Source organism: Biomphalaria glabrata, chromosome 1 (assembly GCF_947242115.1).
Source record: "Biomphalaria glabrata chromosome 1, xgBioGlab47.1, whole genome shotgun sequence".
Taxonomy (NCBI): domain Eukaryota; kingdom Metazoa; phylum Mollusca; class Gastropoda; family Planorbidae; genus Biomphalaria; species Biomphalaria glabrata.
The window spans coordinates 15,496,835-15,511,856 of record NC_074711.1 but is presented as its reverse complement, the minus strand read 5'-3'; the positions used below and the strand labels follow the sequence as shown (position 1 = coordinate 15,511,856).

Below are 15,022 nucleotides of genomic sequence, written 5' to 3'. Positions count from 1 at the left end.
GAATTCTTCTAGTTTTGCTAGTCTACATAGATATGAAAGGGAAAAAAGAGAAGTGGCCTATGCCACTTGGTAATCAATTATATGTAAGATTAAAATAATCGTTGACTTTTGGTTCAAAATGTTGCCACCAATGTCTGTTTCTTAAACAAAATTTTCCAATAATTTGAGATTTATAAAGGTAACAAAAATAGGAAGTACACATTGACCTTATATTTAAACTAATTAAGTGGCGTCTCTTTTTCTCGAAAGAGTTTGGCTTAGTTTGGATTTATCCAGGTAGAAGGCATGTGCAGGCTTAAGTCAATTAGCCAGGTTTTTTGTCTATCTTACGCTCCCGCAGGGCAAAGCCGAGATTGTATTTGTTGTTGTTTGTTGTATCGTCAAAAACCAAATGTTTTGATGAACATCAGAATTCCTAAAAGCTATCATCGTGTTTGAAATAATTGCAGCTGTATCTTTTAGGTTTTTTTTCTTTAAAGTGTATGCAGATAGGTCAAAATCATTTTTAAAACAAGCATGAAAAAAAAAGAAGGGTCTTATCTTGAAAGCATATAGATGTTGTGTCGCATGTGGATGTAATGTCGAGAGCAGGGTGTGCTTAACATCTTCAACATCCTACGTCACCAGATACATGTTAATAGAATTAGGTTCAAAACCTGATCGTGGTAGCGTGTCCTTTTTCGTTTGGTTGTCTGGATGGTCCCTACCCGGCCCGCTGCCATCCCTTGTCAGTCTGCGGCAGGTTTGGGCTAGGACATAGATTATCTTCAACTCTGAAGGAGCATCCGAAATACATATACATGTGTAAATACATAGTTGTATTCTATAGTCGTGAACAGTAAGTGAGTACTGGTGTATGTTGTGCTAGTAAATATAAATGTATTTATGTTGATACGAATAATTTGGAAATAGTTGTATAGCCTTAAAGCCTAACCTAACACTAGCAGAGCACAGCTATATGTTTAGTTTTCAACATATTGGCGATGTGACCATAGACTTATGTAAAGGAAAACAATTAGATGCACTAATTAGTCTGCTCACACACACACACACACACATACATACATACATACTATCTATTCTGTCATCAACAGGACGTGGAAAGCTTCATTTACTTGCCTAATTCTGTTTTTTACCCCCTAAACCAATTAGCCTCATTCGAGTGATCTACACCTTTGTATGTGCTTCAACACGGAGCTAGACCTTAAGAACTCTGGAACCATCTGTGGGATGTGTATATGATATAATATGCAAGTCCCATTTAGCTCGGGCTAACTTGTGGTCTAAGGCCAGGAAAAGATTTCCAATGTCAGGACACGTACGAGTCTGTACCATGTCCTAGAATCTAGATCATATTGCGAACGAGTCCCAACCAACAAACCTATACAACTTTTGGGGAACACACTGGCCTAGACAAAGCTTAGGGAACCTACTGTCATAGATAATATTTGGGGAACCTACTAGCCTAGATGACATTTGGGGAACCCATTGGCCTAAACTACATTTGACCCTCCTCATTAATTAATTACTTAAACTACTTCGTCTAATCTAATCCCTTCTTGCTGAGAAGTTTGTCTAAGATGTCAACAATAGTTTTAATAATCCACTTTCTGGTGTCCCATAAAACATCTTAGTAACACTTTGTACGTGCCAATAACGGATTCTGCCAACTACTGTTTAGTTTGTGTGTGTGTGAGAGAGTGTTGTTTTGTAAACCTAATACATTATGCGAGGCCTCGAGACCATTCGTTGTAGGCCTCAACATTGACCTGAGACATCAGAACCTGTGGGTAGTGGAGACCACTAGCTCGTACAGACCAGTGACGAGCTATTGGTCTAACCTCCCACAGGTTGTGACAATGCAGGTAATGTTTAGGCCTTCTGTAACGATTGGTCTCGGTTTGATGCCCTTTGTACCAGATAGTGGAAACTGGTTTTAAATGTAAAGCATGTTTAAATTGGATTGTTTTTTAAATGTATAGCATGTGTAAACTATTTCTATTTGTAAAGCATGAATAAACTTTTTTTAAATTGTAAAGCATGTGCAAACTATTTTTTTCTGATGACGTTTTTCTCAAGCTGATTGATAACTCCGCAATTTTCATGATTTATTCTATCACCCAAAAAACTCACTCATTTAGGGTATAAAAGAAGAGTTACTGTCTAGATCTCATACCTATATAAGTGAGTTAGACTTGTATAAAGCTTTCTTCTAGTCCTAAGAAAAAGGAGAAGGCTACACACACACGTAGCTATGCTCGACATATTGTCTGATTGTGGTCGATTTAAGTTCTCTTTTCGCCGTCTACGCCTAGATTTGGCAAAGGCTCAAATGTGAAGTCTCAAATGTATCATGGTAATTTGTAAGAAATCTTTCTCTCTCTCTCTCTTTCGGGAACCACTTGCGGCCAGGTGCAAACTTAATAAAATAACAGGAGATGAGCAAGACACGATTTGGTGACGGAAGATCTAGATTCAGTTCAATCAGACTAAACATTAAGAACTTATCCCTCAAGTAAAAGGAGTTTACTGTAGATGATAATTCCATTGGCTCTTGTTAATAGATGTTTTCAGCATTATATCGAATTTTTTTTTGACATGCTGTCGTTGGTTTAGATTATTGTGTGTACGCCATTGCCAAAAGAGAATCTATTTAGATCTCGATCTAGAACTGTTCATCAAAATTGTCAACGTAACTTTGTTACAGAACCTTAAATAAAAACAAATCGCAGTAATTGAATAGTGTCATCGTTTGCTCTACATCTTCCTCTAGCCCACGCCTGCCCTCATTCTGCTCTCCACTCTCCCCCCTTTCCCCTTTTGCGTTAATTTAACATTATTGTTTCCCAATCATCATTCTGTCACGCAGCTCACATCTCCTAAAGCACATGCCCTGAGAGAGAGAGACAAGGAGATGTACAGAACAGAAAATATAGAAATGTTTATAAATGCTTAAAATAGTTAATTTGATTCCATCAGACATCATTAATCACCGCATCTCCTGGACGTGACGTAACACCCCCTCCCCCCCCCCCCCATCCCAATTTTCTTATAGACTAATGTGAACTCATCCCATCAGCTCTGATACACGACAGGTTTGCTCACGTAGTGGTAGTTCCACTAAAACGCGGCTAAAGACGTCGGAGGCAGAAGGCTATCCACGTGTCAACGGCACACTGGAAGTGAACATCCAACAGCCGGTGATGGATGGTGCATAGGTTTTAAGGACCGCTGTGCTGTCAGCTGCAAGCGGTTGAAATAGTCGGCTTCAGAAAATATTGGCGAGATGATTCTCTCTCTGGCAGAATGATATTGATTGGGAGCGCAATTAACATGAGAAAATGTGTGTGTGTGCTTGTGTTTAACTTTCCAACGCTACGACATGTCACAGATAACTTGATACAAGACGAAACTATCTACATTCTATATCAACGATTCTCAAACTTGTGATGGCTCGTAGAGAGTGAGCAAGAAAATAAGAACTCTAATCAACTTATCGTTGATATCTGCAGATTAGAGTCAGCGACTTTTTTACAACTTATCGTTGATATCTGCAGATTAGAGTCAGCGACTTTTTTACAACTTATCTTTGATATCTGCAGATTAGAGTCAGCGACTTTTTTACAACTTATCGTTGATATCTGCAGATTAGAGTCAGCGACTTTTTTACAACTAGTTCACATGACAAGGATTTCCGTAACCCTAACCCATATAACGGTAAAAGTACCTCTTTAAGACTGAGATCTGTAGGGCTGGTGATGAGTATGGCTGCCTGGTCTTGCGATTTGCGCGCTGGACTGTCGTTCGGACTTACCGATGCTCCCTAGTTCAAATCCTGCCCGCTCCAATCCCCATCGTCATGTGAGAGGTTTGGATTAGGAAGAAGATTATCTTCAACTCTGAAGGAACATCAAACATTTGTACAATTATGATGAAAAAGTCACGTGTTTTTAGGTCCGACGGTTAAGGATGATTGTCTGAGCCGGCCTCGTTCAGTTATTCCCCCTTTGTCCTCTCACATGTTGGTGTTTAGTTGGTGTTTAACGCCATCGTTAAATCTTGTATCTACACGAGTTGAGAATCATTGCATCAAGATAAACACCTAGATAACATATCAATTATATCAGTGTATCCAAGACTATGGCCCGCGGTGCTGCAGTCGATGGAATGAGATTGTCTGATGGTTCACAGCCCCCCCCCCTCCCCATCGATCGGACATTAGATGTTTTGAATGTCGCTTTGATCGTTTCCACGCTCTCAGGCCACAGTTTTGATTAGCGATCGAACATTAAATTAATGAGGCTTTAAGGCTTCCCTCAAATATCAAAGTGCCCTCCAGAACTGAGACTCTTGTTTTGACAGCTGTTGTTGTTGTTGCATTGTATTTGTATGTCAGCATATAGTTCAGAGTGTTTTTGTTTTTAAATACCGCAAAGTGCGATTGAAGGTTTTTATTTCTGTTTCATGGCATGTTGAAAAACAAAACCTGATTAAAGATCGATCTTTGCAATGTTTAACTTTGTCTATTGATCTGCTGATTTCTGCTCGTTTTTTTGTTTTTTTTTCACGCATGACTTTGTTTTTTTGGCCTCCTTCAGTCGTAGGACGACTTTGGTTTATCTCGTAAACGACTATTTATTGAAGTTTTGAATGAATACTTGCAGCAATATCCCCCTAACGTGCGTGTTGAAGGTAGATATTGTGTATGCCTCCAGACCAGATTGAATTATTAGATTAATATATTTTAATAAATATAATGGTCAAACCAGAGTTTTCCCGGTGTAGCCAATCAGCTAATATGACTTTCCAAACGGTATACATAAACTGGCAGATTTCTAGGAAAATCTTTGGAGCCTTTATTTTTATTTTTATTTTTTTTTTTTGAGTTTCGTGTCTATAGACTCCACACACCCAAACTATGTTTTGTTTTTGTTGTTGAGTTTCGTGTCCATAGACTCCACACACCCAAACTATGTTTTGTTTTTTTGTTCCTTGTCTTTTATTTATGTATTTATGTATTTTGGCTTGTTTTGCCTGCTGATAAGATGCAAAAATAAAAATTAAAAAACCTTACCAGACACATTGTATACATAGAAACGTTTCTTAAAACAATAATCATTTCAAGCTAGTCTGCAACTTTAACACACATCTATAAGTCTATGCGAGCAAGGTAATTCATGAGTAAAGGACTGAGTCTCTTGTATTGAGTTGTTTTTAGTCCAATTCCCTTTAGACTTTGTCAAAGCTGGCATTTTTTTCTCTTAATCGTTTAAATCAGCTATGAAAAAAACAAGAATGGACTAAATAGTTGCACTTCACAAAAATGCTTTACATTTATTTCATTTACTTTTAAAATATTACTTTTGAAATATTGACATCTTCATCTCTTACTAAGTAATGTTTTTAAAAAAAAGTAAATAGAAGTCGTCTCATAGAAAAGACTTCTGACCATGGTCAACGATAACTTTACATTTATGTTATTTTAAAGAGAAGCTAATCAACTGGTTTGTTGTTTTTGTGGTTTTCTGGGATGTATGTATATATATATATGTTTGTTCTGGAATGTGTGTTTCTGGTGGAACCGTAAGTAAAACTGTTGCAGATAATCTGTTTTTATCAGCTCAATAGATTCTGATGTAACCACGTAGGAGACAGAATGTTCAAGTAGGGGGAAACTAGCGAGAGACCTGTGACAGAATGACGTGTTGTTTAAAAGGATGCCATATTTAGGTGTACACATCGGTTAAAATGTCATTATTTCTAAAGACATCTATGTTGAAGTTGAACGCCGTGAATTAATAAAATGAATAAAAGTTACATTCAGTTTGGTTCAACAAGAAATGTGTTTACATTTCACTCAAGTTCTAAATAATCAATAGGTCAATACCAGTTTAGTTGTAGGAGCTACAACCCAACGACCGAGTATCCACAGTGTTTCTCACCCGATACATATTAGAACAAAATGAAAGAGTATACGCTGTCAGCCATGACACAATTTTAGTCAAGAACAAAGGATTCAGACAGATCTCAAATGTCTTGATTTTAAGTGTAGGCGTCGTACAGAAAATTACATTAATTACAACAAACGTTAATGTCTTATAGACTTCAATCAGTGAATTATGTTTCAGCTAGTGATTTGAGGATAGTAACGGATGAAATATTGGGTACAAACTACAGAGAAGAGTGCGTGTTTAGTGATAGGCCTCAGTTTAGTGATAGGCCTCAGTTTAGTGATAGGCCTCAGTTTAGTGATAGGCCTCAGTTTAGTGATAAGCCTCAGTTTAGTGATAGGCCTCAGTTTAGTGATAGGCCTCAGTTTAAAGATACGCCTCTGTCATTCCAAATGGAGCTTCGACTAACCCATTATCCGGAATATCAATGAAGGTTAGCCTAGAACTACATTTGTATCTGCAGGAGTGGCTGCCTGCGTTTTTTTTTCTATAACTTCCCTCTTCACATCTGTCTCTCTCACTCTCTCTCTCTCTCTCTCTCGTTCTTTTATGCCAGCACTCCCCGATTATCTAGTCATGTCATTATCCTGTAACGTCGTGACAAAATTACAGACTCACACTGGCATTGATATTTAGAAACACATATACTGACAAACAGCAGCAGAACACACAGTGGCATTGACGTATATACACACACACATTGACTTCAATCTCACACATACACAAACGCTGCGCCTGACATATCAGACAGTCACACGAGGGACATAACACACAGTTATACACACACTCACACACACAGTGCCTGTCATTAGACACTGACCCTTGCCTTTAACAACCTTTGTCTAAGGTTAATATTGAGTTATTACGTAAGAATGAAATGTGATATAATAAAACAGACTGCAATTTTGTTGGGATTTATTTACACACCATGTAAAACGTGAAGTGAAAAAAAAAAGGGGGGGGGGGAGGGGGTTTCCTATGTAGTTAGGGATAAACCTAGACCACGAAAATAAACCCAGAAGGTTTGAATGTCATCTCCTGTGACAGACTGTGACGCTGCCAGAAGTAAGGCGGGACGGTATGAAAGGTTACATGGCCAGGAGGAGGTAGCCTGCTAGACAACCAGACACTACCAGTTGAACAGCATAGGATTAGCAGAGAGCACAAAATTAGCCGAGAACATCGAGCGGACCCTGGACCAAGATAACAAGAAGGTAGTCTGACATCACACACACACGCACGCGCGCACACACAAGAGATCCAATTTCTATGAAGACAGGTATTATATACATAGGCATCGAAGTAAGTTAATCTCTTGACAGTTCTAAGTCAGCGATGAAATGTAGTTGAAACAGCAGATGATATGACAAAGTGTGTGGACTGTCATGGTGCGTTCAGTTCCACGACCGTACATGATGGAATTGAAGTTAACCTTGTTACTTGAATCGACTAGAGTTTTAAGGTTACACTAAAGAGCCATACCGAAGAGTCATAGCATATCATTAAGATTCGTTTCTTACCATAAAGCGTAATAACAAAGCAAAGAGTCATATCTAAAATAGTTATAGCAAATCATAAATAGTCAGAGCAAATCATGAAGAATAAATTACTAACCATAAAGAGTAAGAACGAACTATAAAGAGTAACAACGAACTATAAAGAGTAATAGCAAATTTTAAAGAGACATGGTAAACCATTATAAAATACAAGTTAAAATTAAAGTATCATAATTAAACCATGATATAGTTAAAGCCTGAAATGTAAGTTTTTAAGTTTTTTTAAATTTTATGTGCACATCCTTCTTACTCTTACTTGAATCGCTATGAGTGTTAATCGTCACATTTCCCAAAGCAGAACTCTACATTTCTAATCAAGATCTACATTTCTAATCAAGATCTACATTTCTAATCAAGATCTACATTTCTAATCAAGATCTACATTTCTAATCAAGATCTACATTTCTAATCAAGATCTACATTTCTAATACCATTACAAAAAAAAAGAATTTAAAAAAATACAAAAATCTAGATCCACATTTTGTACTTCAAAGTCATAAGCTCTGCACATTAACTGCATCCTGCAAATAACCCGAAGCCTCTAATAATTTTACTAACAGATCAGGCATCCATTTCCAGGAGTAGGCCTATGTCTACACCTGTTGGAGATGTCCAGATCACTCATGCCGTAAAAAAAATTCAACATATACTAAATGTTTGACAGAATTGCTTATTATTAACTATGATATCTAAAATGGAAGGATTTGGTCTCGCGAACTGTCACAGCACCTCTATTACGATAGACAAAGAACAGATGATGATGATGATGAATCATGCTAAAAAATAATGAATAATTACATACTTAATTATGCAAACTATTATGTCAAAGATATTAAAATGTATATGAAACACGATTAACTTTATCAATAAATGCTTACTTGTTTGTCCGTTTCTCTGCCCTTCATGGCTGCTGGCGCTATGATCCTGTCACAGTAGCTCCCTTCCAGGAGTGCTACCCCAGAGGGGCGGGTGGAGTTCTCATTCTCATAGTAGAAGAGAACGTTCTGGTAGAGAACGAAGTACCTCTGCTGCCACTTGCCTAGGTCAGTGCTCCTCTTGTACAGATAGCCACACATGGTGTTCTCCACTCTGGCCTTATTGGCCAGGTACAGGAGCTGGCCTTCGCTGATGCGGATGTTCTTCTGCATGCTGGCCACCAGCCGTCGAGAACAATAGGAGAGACGCGGGGCGGCGGTGACCCCCTTTGTGCTATCAGCATAAGGTGAGTCTCCACCCACGGGCACAGAGCATGAAAGCTGCTGGTGAATGCATCAACTATGTTCCAAAATTTTATATTAACTGGAGGTAGAACTAAACTTGGAATATCCTCATAAAGACAATGAACAAACTAAATAAATGTCCTAAGCACACACAAAGAAATCTAATCACAATAAAAAAAAAGAATAATAATTCCAAAGTTTTTACACAAGTAGGAACAAACTCCAATTAGAATTTTACTTTTTTTTTTTAGCCCTATTTGAATTTTAATAAGTTATCTTAGATTCTTCCATTAAGAATTATCCAGAACTCACATGCTTTTCATTTGAACACAAACTTTATCGAATTCCAAATTTAACTCCCAACCCTTAAAGAATATTCTCTGTACGGTAATTTTCTTTTTTAAATCACTTAAATTCCGACACTAAAACCAGTCCGTATTCTATTAACTCTAGAACATTCTGTGGAAAGCCTCAGAGAAATAAAAACATTCCGTAGAACAAGTGTGGGCCATCGTAGCGATCAGAGTTCCATTCTGAAAAATTCTGTTATCCACACAGAACACCATTGGTCACCTAAAAAAGACACACAACAAAAAAAAACATGTTATTTCCAATGTTGTAAAAGACATTGATGAACAAAAATGCATGCTACAGTATTTTTTAAAAAGTAGTATACAGTAATGTGCTTGTGTTATGTGCAGAGGTTTTAATTGACTAACCACTAATCAAATAAGCTGAAAATAATTAGAACATGATCTCAACATAATAATGTCTACTTCTAACAGTTAGTAATAGTTTTTAATTTCAAACAATCGTAGCCTGGGTGGAACAACTAGAGAGCAAACAACAACATGTCCACTCCACTCTGACAACCAGAAAACGGCATGGCCGATGTTCCTATCTTCTTTTCAAAGAAACAAAATAACATTGAGTATCAAGGAAATTGAATACAAAAATTTGCTGTAAGTCGTATTTACGATGTTTTAATTTTTATTTTATTTGTGTGTCTTGTAACGTTTTAACATATTATACATACAAGCAATTGTGATATGAATACTTAGTAATGTCTAAGAATATAATAATAATAATAAGAATAATATAACATGTCTATAGCGGCCAGGCACATTTATATAAAAGACTTCGCTAACAATCTAATTATACGCCAGCACTTTAGAATTAGGTCATTCTTGTAATAATAAAAGCGTAATGTCTTTTAATTATTTCCCAATTAGGTCAAACATAGAATCACATCTATTTAGTGTTTAGTTTTAATATTAGAGAAATGCTCAGCAAAAAGGACACATTATCAATTCATCTTCTAGATATATTCAAGGACTCTCTAGAAACACTTTCTAGAAGTAAAACTATTTTTCACGTTCCTGGAACCAACACGATAAATCTTCTCTTTTGTTTGTTTGTTGTTTGTTCCGCAAACAAATCAGAAGTCACGTGACTGTTTGTTGTTTAACGCCATTTCCTTCATTGCCAGACTGTGTATACCGTAACACATCTATTATAAGTGTCTCCCTGTACTAACTATATCGTCTTTAAAAAAAACAACATAATTCATTTTGTTAGCACGACACTTAGATGTTGACAAACACTTACAAATCAATTAAACCTTTCGGCAAGAAGAAACAGCACTCCACACGCACACCAAAACAAATCGTGTCCTAAATAAAAGTCTTAATCGAAGAGCAATCAAGAATAAAAAGCGAACTCTTAGATGAAAGAGAAAAAAAAGGTTTCAACAAAGGGCCTCAAATTGTAGGCTGTTGGGGTCGTTGATCCAAGCCCACGGCGGTAACACTACTATAACAAAGTATCCACGGAGGAATTGTCTTTTCTGTGTTCATTTGTGTGTGTGGCGAGCAGACGACGACAAACTGAATGAGCGTTCTGTTTGGTCCAGCCAGGGAATGACCACTCTGTTGACTACTGCCGCAGCGGAACTAGTGCCAACGCTTTCTTGTGTCCAAACAAGAGGAAAACGACAGAATTTGAGCATATGAGAGGAGCGAGAGAGAGACGAAAAGAGAGAGAGAGAAAAAAAAAAGAAAGGATAGCCAAAAAGTCTTTAGCTAGACAGACGGACAAAGACATGTCGAGCTCCCAAAGAAATTATTGGTAAGGCACTTACGCCTGGCAAAGTTTTAATGAGCTCATTACGATTAGTTGAGCGCAGTAGCGTCACTAATAGGTGCAAGGGGTGAGGACCACACCGAGTAACACCTATCATTTTTATTTTGGTAAAAGCAAACTTTTTTCTTGTTTTGTTTAAAATATGATACCTACGTGTTTCTGTAATTTTTGAGAGCATACTTTTGCTTAAACATGCTGTGACAATGTTAAAGACGCGACACGAGACTTGATGTCACCCGAAATAGTTCGACTAACACGATGAGTACTACATTTCTTGAATGCTAAGAACTGTTGTCTTCAGAACTAGTATTATGTAGGTGAGGCCTAATGAAATACATTTTAATAACTTCATCTAATAAGATAGCCAGACGTAGAACGCGCATAAAACAACAAACATTTCAATAAAGCGACTAGTTCTAGAATGTATTCATCTTTATAACAGATTAAATAAAAAAGTTATAAAAAATAAGAAAAAACAAACATGTTGACTATTTTTGAATATGTTCTGTTATTTGTAATACATTAGTTCATACTAAGTCAGTGTGATTGCTAAAAAAAGATCATAGCTTTTCTTTTCCAAAAAGAATCACTTACCTATATAGAAAATATAAGCACTTTGAATTGTTCTAGGATGTAAGTACACAGTATGTAGGCCTACATTGAAAGTTATAAATACATGTAATAGAGAATACTGATGAACACCAATCAAAAGTCTTTTCTAGTCAGACGTGGAACTAATTTATCCCTCATTATTTTGCTCGAAGGGCACACACGCACGGAGTAGTAAAAGAGCGGAACGTGTTGGACAACGCTGAATGAGCTGCACTTCAAAGCATGAAATTATTTTCAAAATGTTTTTCACGCACTTTGCGCCTAGAGCTCTACCAGCAGAAATATAGACTTTTAACAGAGTGGCTTCCCCTTGAGTGGCAAGTTTCGATGGTATAATAATAGCTTACGGTTTACTTAGTCTCTCTCTCTCTCTCTCTCAATCTCTCTGTGTGTGTGTGTGTGTGTGTGTGTGTGTGTGTGACTGTTTCTGGGAGTACAGTGGGTGAGTGACTGCGAGTCAAGATTATTGTAGGCAAAAAAAAAAAAAGGCCGTAGCCAGCAAGAGAAAGCAAACAGCGCACGCTACTCGCTTATCGATAATAGCGCTCTCGCATTCTGAAACAGGACGGCGCGTAACACTCATCGATATAAATCCGTTTTTTTTTTAAATCTGAAACTTTTTATTTTCTACACTTTCCGCTGGCTGTTGTCATGTCAGCAGATAGCACTGTCATCACGCCTGCTACCTTCAAGCGGCCGTGACACAAGCAAAGAGGAAACACGAACTTCATTGTTGACACGGTGCGCCAAACGGAGCGGAAAAGCTTGTGGCAGCCATTACTTGTAAAATGAAAGTGAGGCTTCACAGCAGACGTGATGCCAGATTTTTTTTAAAGATAAAGTCGATTTTTTTTTCTTACAGTAACGAGAGTCAAGACTTCTTTTAGCTTGAGTCTAGTAGTCCTAGATCTAGACCCATTTCAAACATTGTGTCTGACCCTAGATCTAAGACCCATTTCAAGCATTGTGTCTGACCCTAGATCTAAGACCCATTTCAAGCATTGTGTCTGACCCTGGTTCTTTCAGGTTATAGATTTTTATTTGTTTTTGTTTCTTTTACTATGCGTGCAACTGTCACAAGCACCTTTAATCTTTAGATTCTATTAGATTTAAGCCAGCGTTTCTCAAACTGTGGACTGAAAAATTTCATTGTAGTAGTAAATCTATATTGAAGGTTTCATGATAGCCAAAGTAGAGCGTTGTAGCAAGACATGTCATTATAGAAGGCCTGAACACTAACATGTAACGTCGCAACCTGTGGGCAGTTTTGGCCAAGGTCTAAATGTGGTCGTGATGTTGATTGATTGATGTGCGGGTTACCATCGTCCATTAATGTCAACAAGAACAAGTGACTGTACATCTCTGCCGCAGAGAACGATAGGTTTCTTTTTGAGAGAGGGCTCTTTTTTTTTTTTTACAAAGAATATATCCAACTCTTCACAAACCTAGGCAGCATCATAGCAGACTATAGATATGTCTACATGACGTAGCAGAGAGCATTTTTAAAGGCCGCGACCCTAAGTGAATAAACCAAGCTTTTGGACTTGAGACAAAAATCCACCTACTATCTGCCAAACTTGAGAAAAGACTATAACCAACGAAAATTACTTAGATGGATTTTAGGAGTCAGTTTCAGAGATCGGGTCTCAAACAAAGAAACCCTGTGCCGAACTGGGGCCCGACCGCTGAGGTTGAGACCGAGCGCTCGCTGAGGTTTGCAGGACATGTCCTCCGACAGAATGAGGTTTGCAGGACATGTCCTCCGACAGAATGAATAACGTATACCAAGAGCTGCAATGACATGGAGGCTACTACCAGGAAAGCGAAAACAGAAACGTGCTCATATAACTTGGCGCTGGACGACCTCAGAGCAGTAGATACCAGGAGTGAAGAGCTTCTGATAATGCCAATTACAGATCTTTATGGGAGATAGCTTGCCGCCCAGTGCGTCGAACGGCGCGGGAGGATCTAAGTCTAATTAAGTATATCAGGCTCTGTCTGTGTGGTACATATTTTGAACACGTTATTCCTCCCAAATCACATTCTCGAATCAAGTTGAAATTTTGCAAAATTATTCATTGTTCCTAACAAAACATGAATCAATGTAGAAAAAAGAATTAACCAATTAATTAATTGAATAGTATTGATTAATTTATTGTGTTTGCTGTCGAAAAGGGAAATACATCTTACACTATTGAGATATGTGGCTGTAAATGTTTAGTTCTTCCTTTTAAGTAAGCTTTGTGTCTTTCTTTTTTTTTTTATAGATTTTCCTTGTTTTATTACTGTTCAAAACTATGATCAGTTTTAAGAGAGAATATAAAACCTGCAGTAGGCGCTCACTCTCGAAACATATTGACCATCGTGAAGCATTATCTGAACTAAAACATTGATTTTAAATGCTCGCGTAGAGAAGATGGTGTGATGCCTTTCTGTCTCGCTCTCTCACTCTCTGCCTCTCTCATCCCATTTCTACCCCCTCCTGTCTCTCTCATTCTCTCATTCTCTTCTACCTTTCTCTTCTCTTCTCTCACACGTACTCCTCTTGCTCTGTCATCTCAATCAAATATATTCACGTTTCGAAATGTAAGCGCCTCCCCCCTGCTATGTATTATTGATAGTTGTTAATGGCGCTTTTAGAAGCTGGGCGCCTGGGGAGCTCACGCACATTTCTGTTGGCCCTACTATAGTTCCCCAGTGGTTTAACAGCTTCCAGGGTTTTAAGAGTCTGACTCTTTGGGCCACTCTTGGCCAGTGTTGAGGTAACGTGTGACTTTGTGGCCCGGTTTCAACTGTCAGTAAATTGTCTGGGAAACTTTGGGAACTGCTGCAACTCTACAGAGCTGGCTATCGACGCAGACGTTTTGATAAATTATGACTGACATTTTTATTTGTTGGTATAATCTAACTCATGGCTAGTAGATGTTGTTTTTCTTGACATATATTGTAACATTTTTAGCTACACGTTTTGTAACATCAAATTATAGCCGCCACCTCAACCAGATCTACTGCAATACATGCGTGATAAAAGCCAAACGCTACTTTCAAAATGCATTGATCAAACAGATACAGATTTGTAGCTTGGACAAAAAATAAAAATTGTCTCTTCCACCCCATCCCCTATGGAGAGAAGTCAAAACAACATCAGCAGTGGCGGCTTCATAACACATGCTTTATGTTTTATACAGACAATAAAAACTCCAAACTACAGTTGTAACAATGAGTCAATTTGAAATCTGTGTCTGTATGACTTTGTCTCTGTCTCTCTCCACCTCTCTCTTTATATATTAGACATTTGTAAAGCATTATCTTCCATTCCAAATGTTAATAAATGAATGCAATATTTCCCATCACGCATATACCTGGCCACATCTAATGCAGACGAAGCCGTTATCTGCCGAACTGGAGGTCTCTATGAGGACACGAACAAGACTTTTCAATAAGAAATGAAGGTAACAAGAAGAGCTCATAGTTTCGTAAAAGCCAAATGTATGTAAATCTTCTTACAAGAAGGTTAATAAGCTACTCTCTTTAAATAGCC

At 37.8% G+C, this 15,022-nt stretch overlaps 1 protein-coding gene across 9 annotated transcripts in view; it reads right to left on the bottom strand.

Annotated features, from left to right (window-relative positions):
- The window catches only part of LOC106073399 (ras-specific guanine nucleotide-releasing factor 2-like), a 189,979-nt gene that overhangs the window by 93,923 nt on the left and 81,034 nt on the right, over nucleotides 1–15,022 (bottom strand). For 7 of the 9 annotated variants that reach the window (XM_056024538.1, XM_056024471.1, XM_056024509.1 and 4 more), the window contains exon 3: nucleotides 8,386–9,300. In XM_056024538.1, the coding sequence (XP_055880513.1) occupies nucleotides 8,386–8,655 (270 nt within the window). In that variant the 5' untranslated portion in view covers nucleotides 8,656–9,300. Of the gene's footprint in view, nucleotides 1–8,385; nucleotides 9,301–10,335; nucleotides 10,585–11,463; nucleotides 11,780–15,022 lie in introns of those variants that run through there. The other 2 variants (XM_056024477.1, XM_056024483.1) reach the window with 2 other exon arrangements.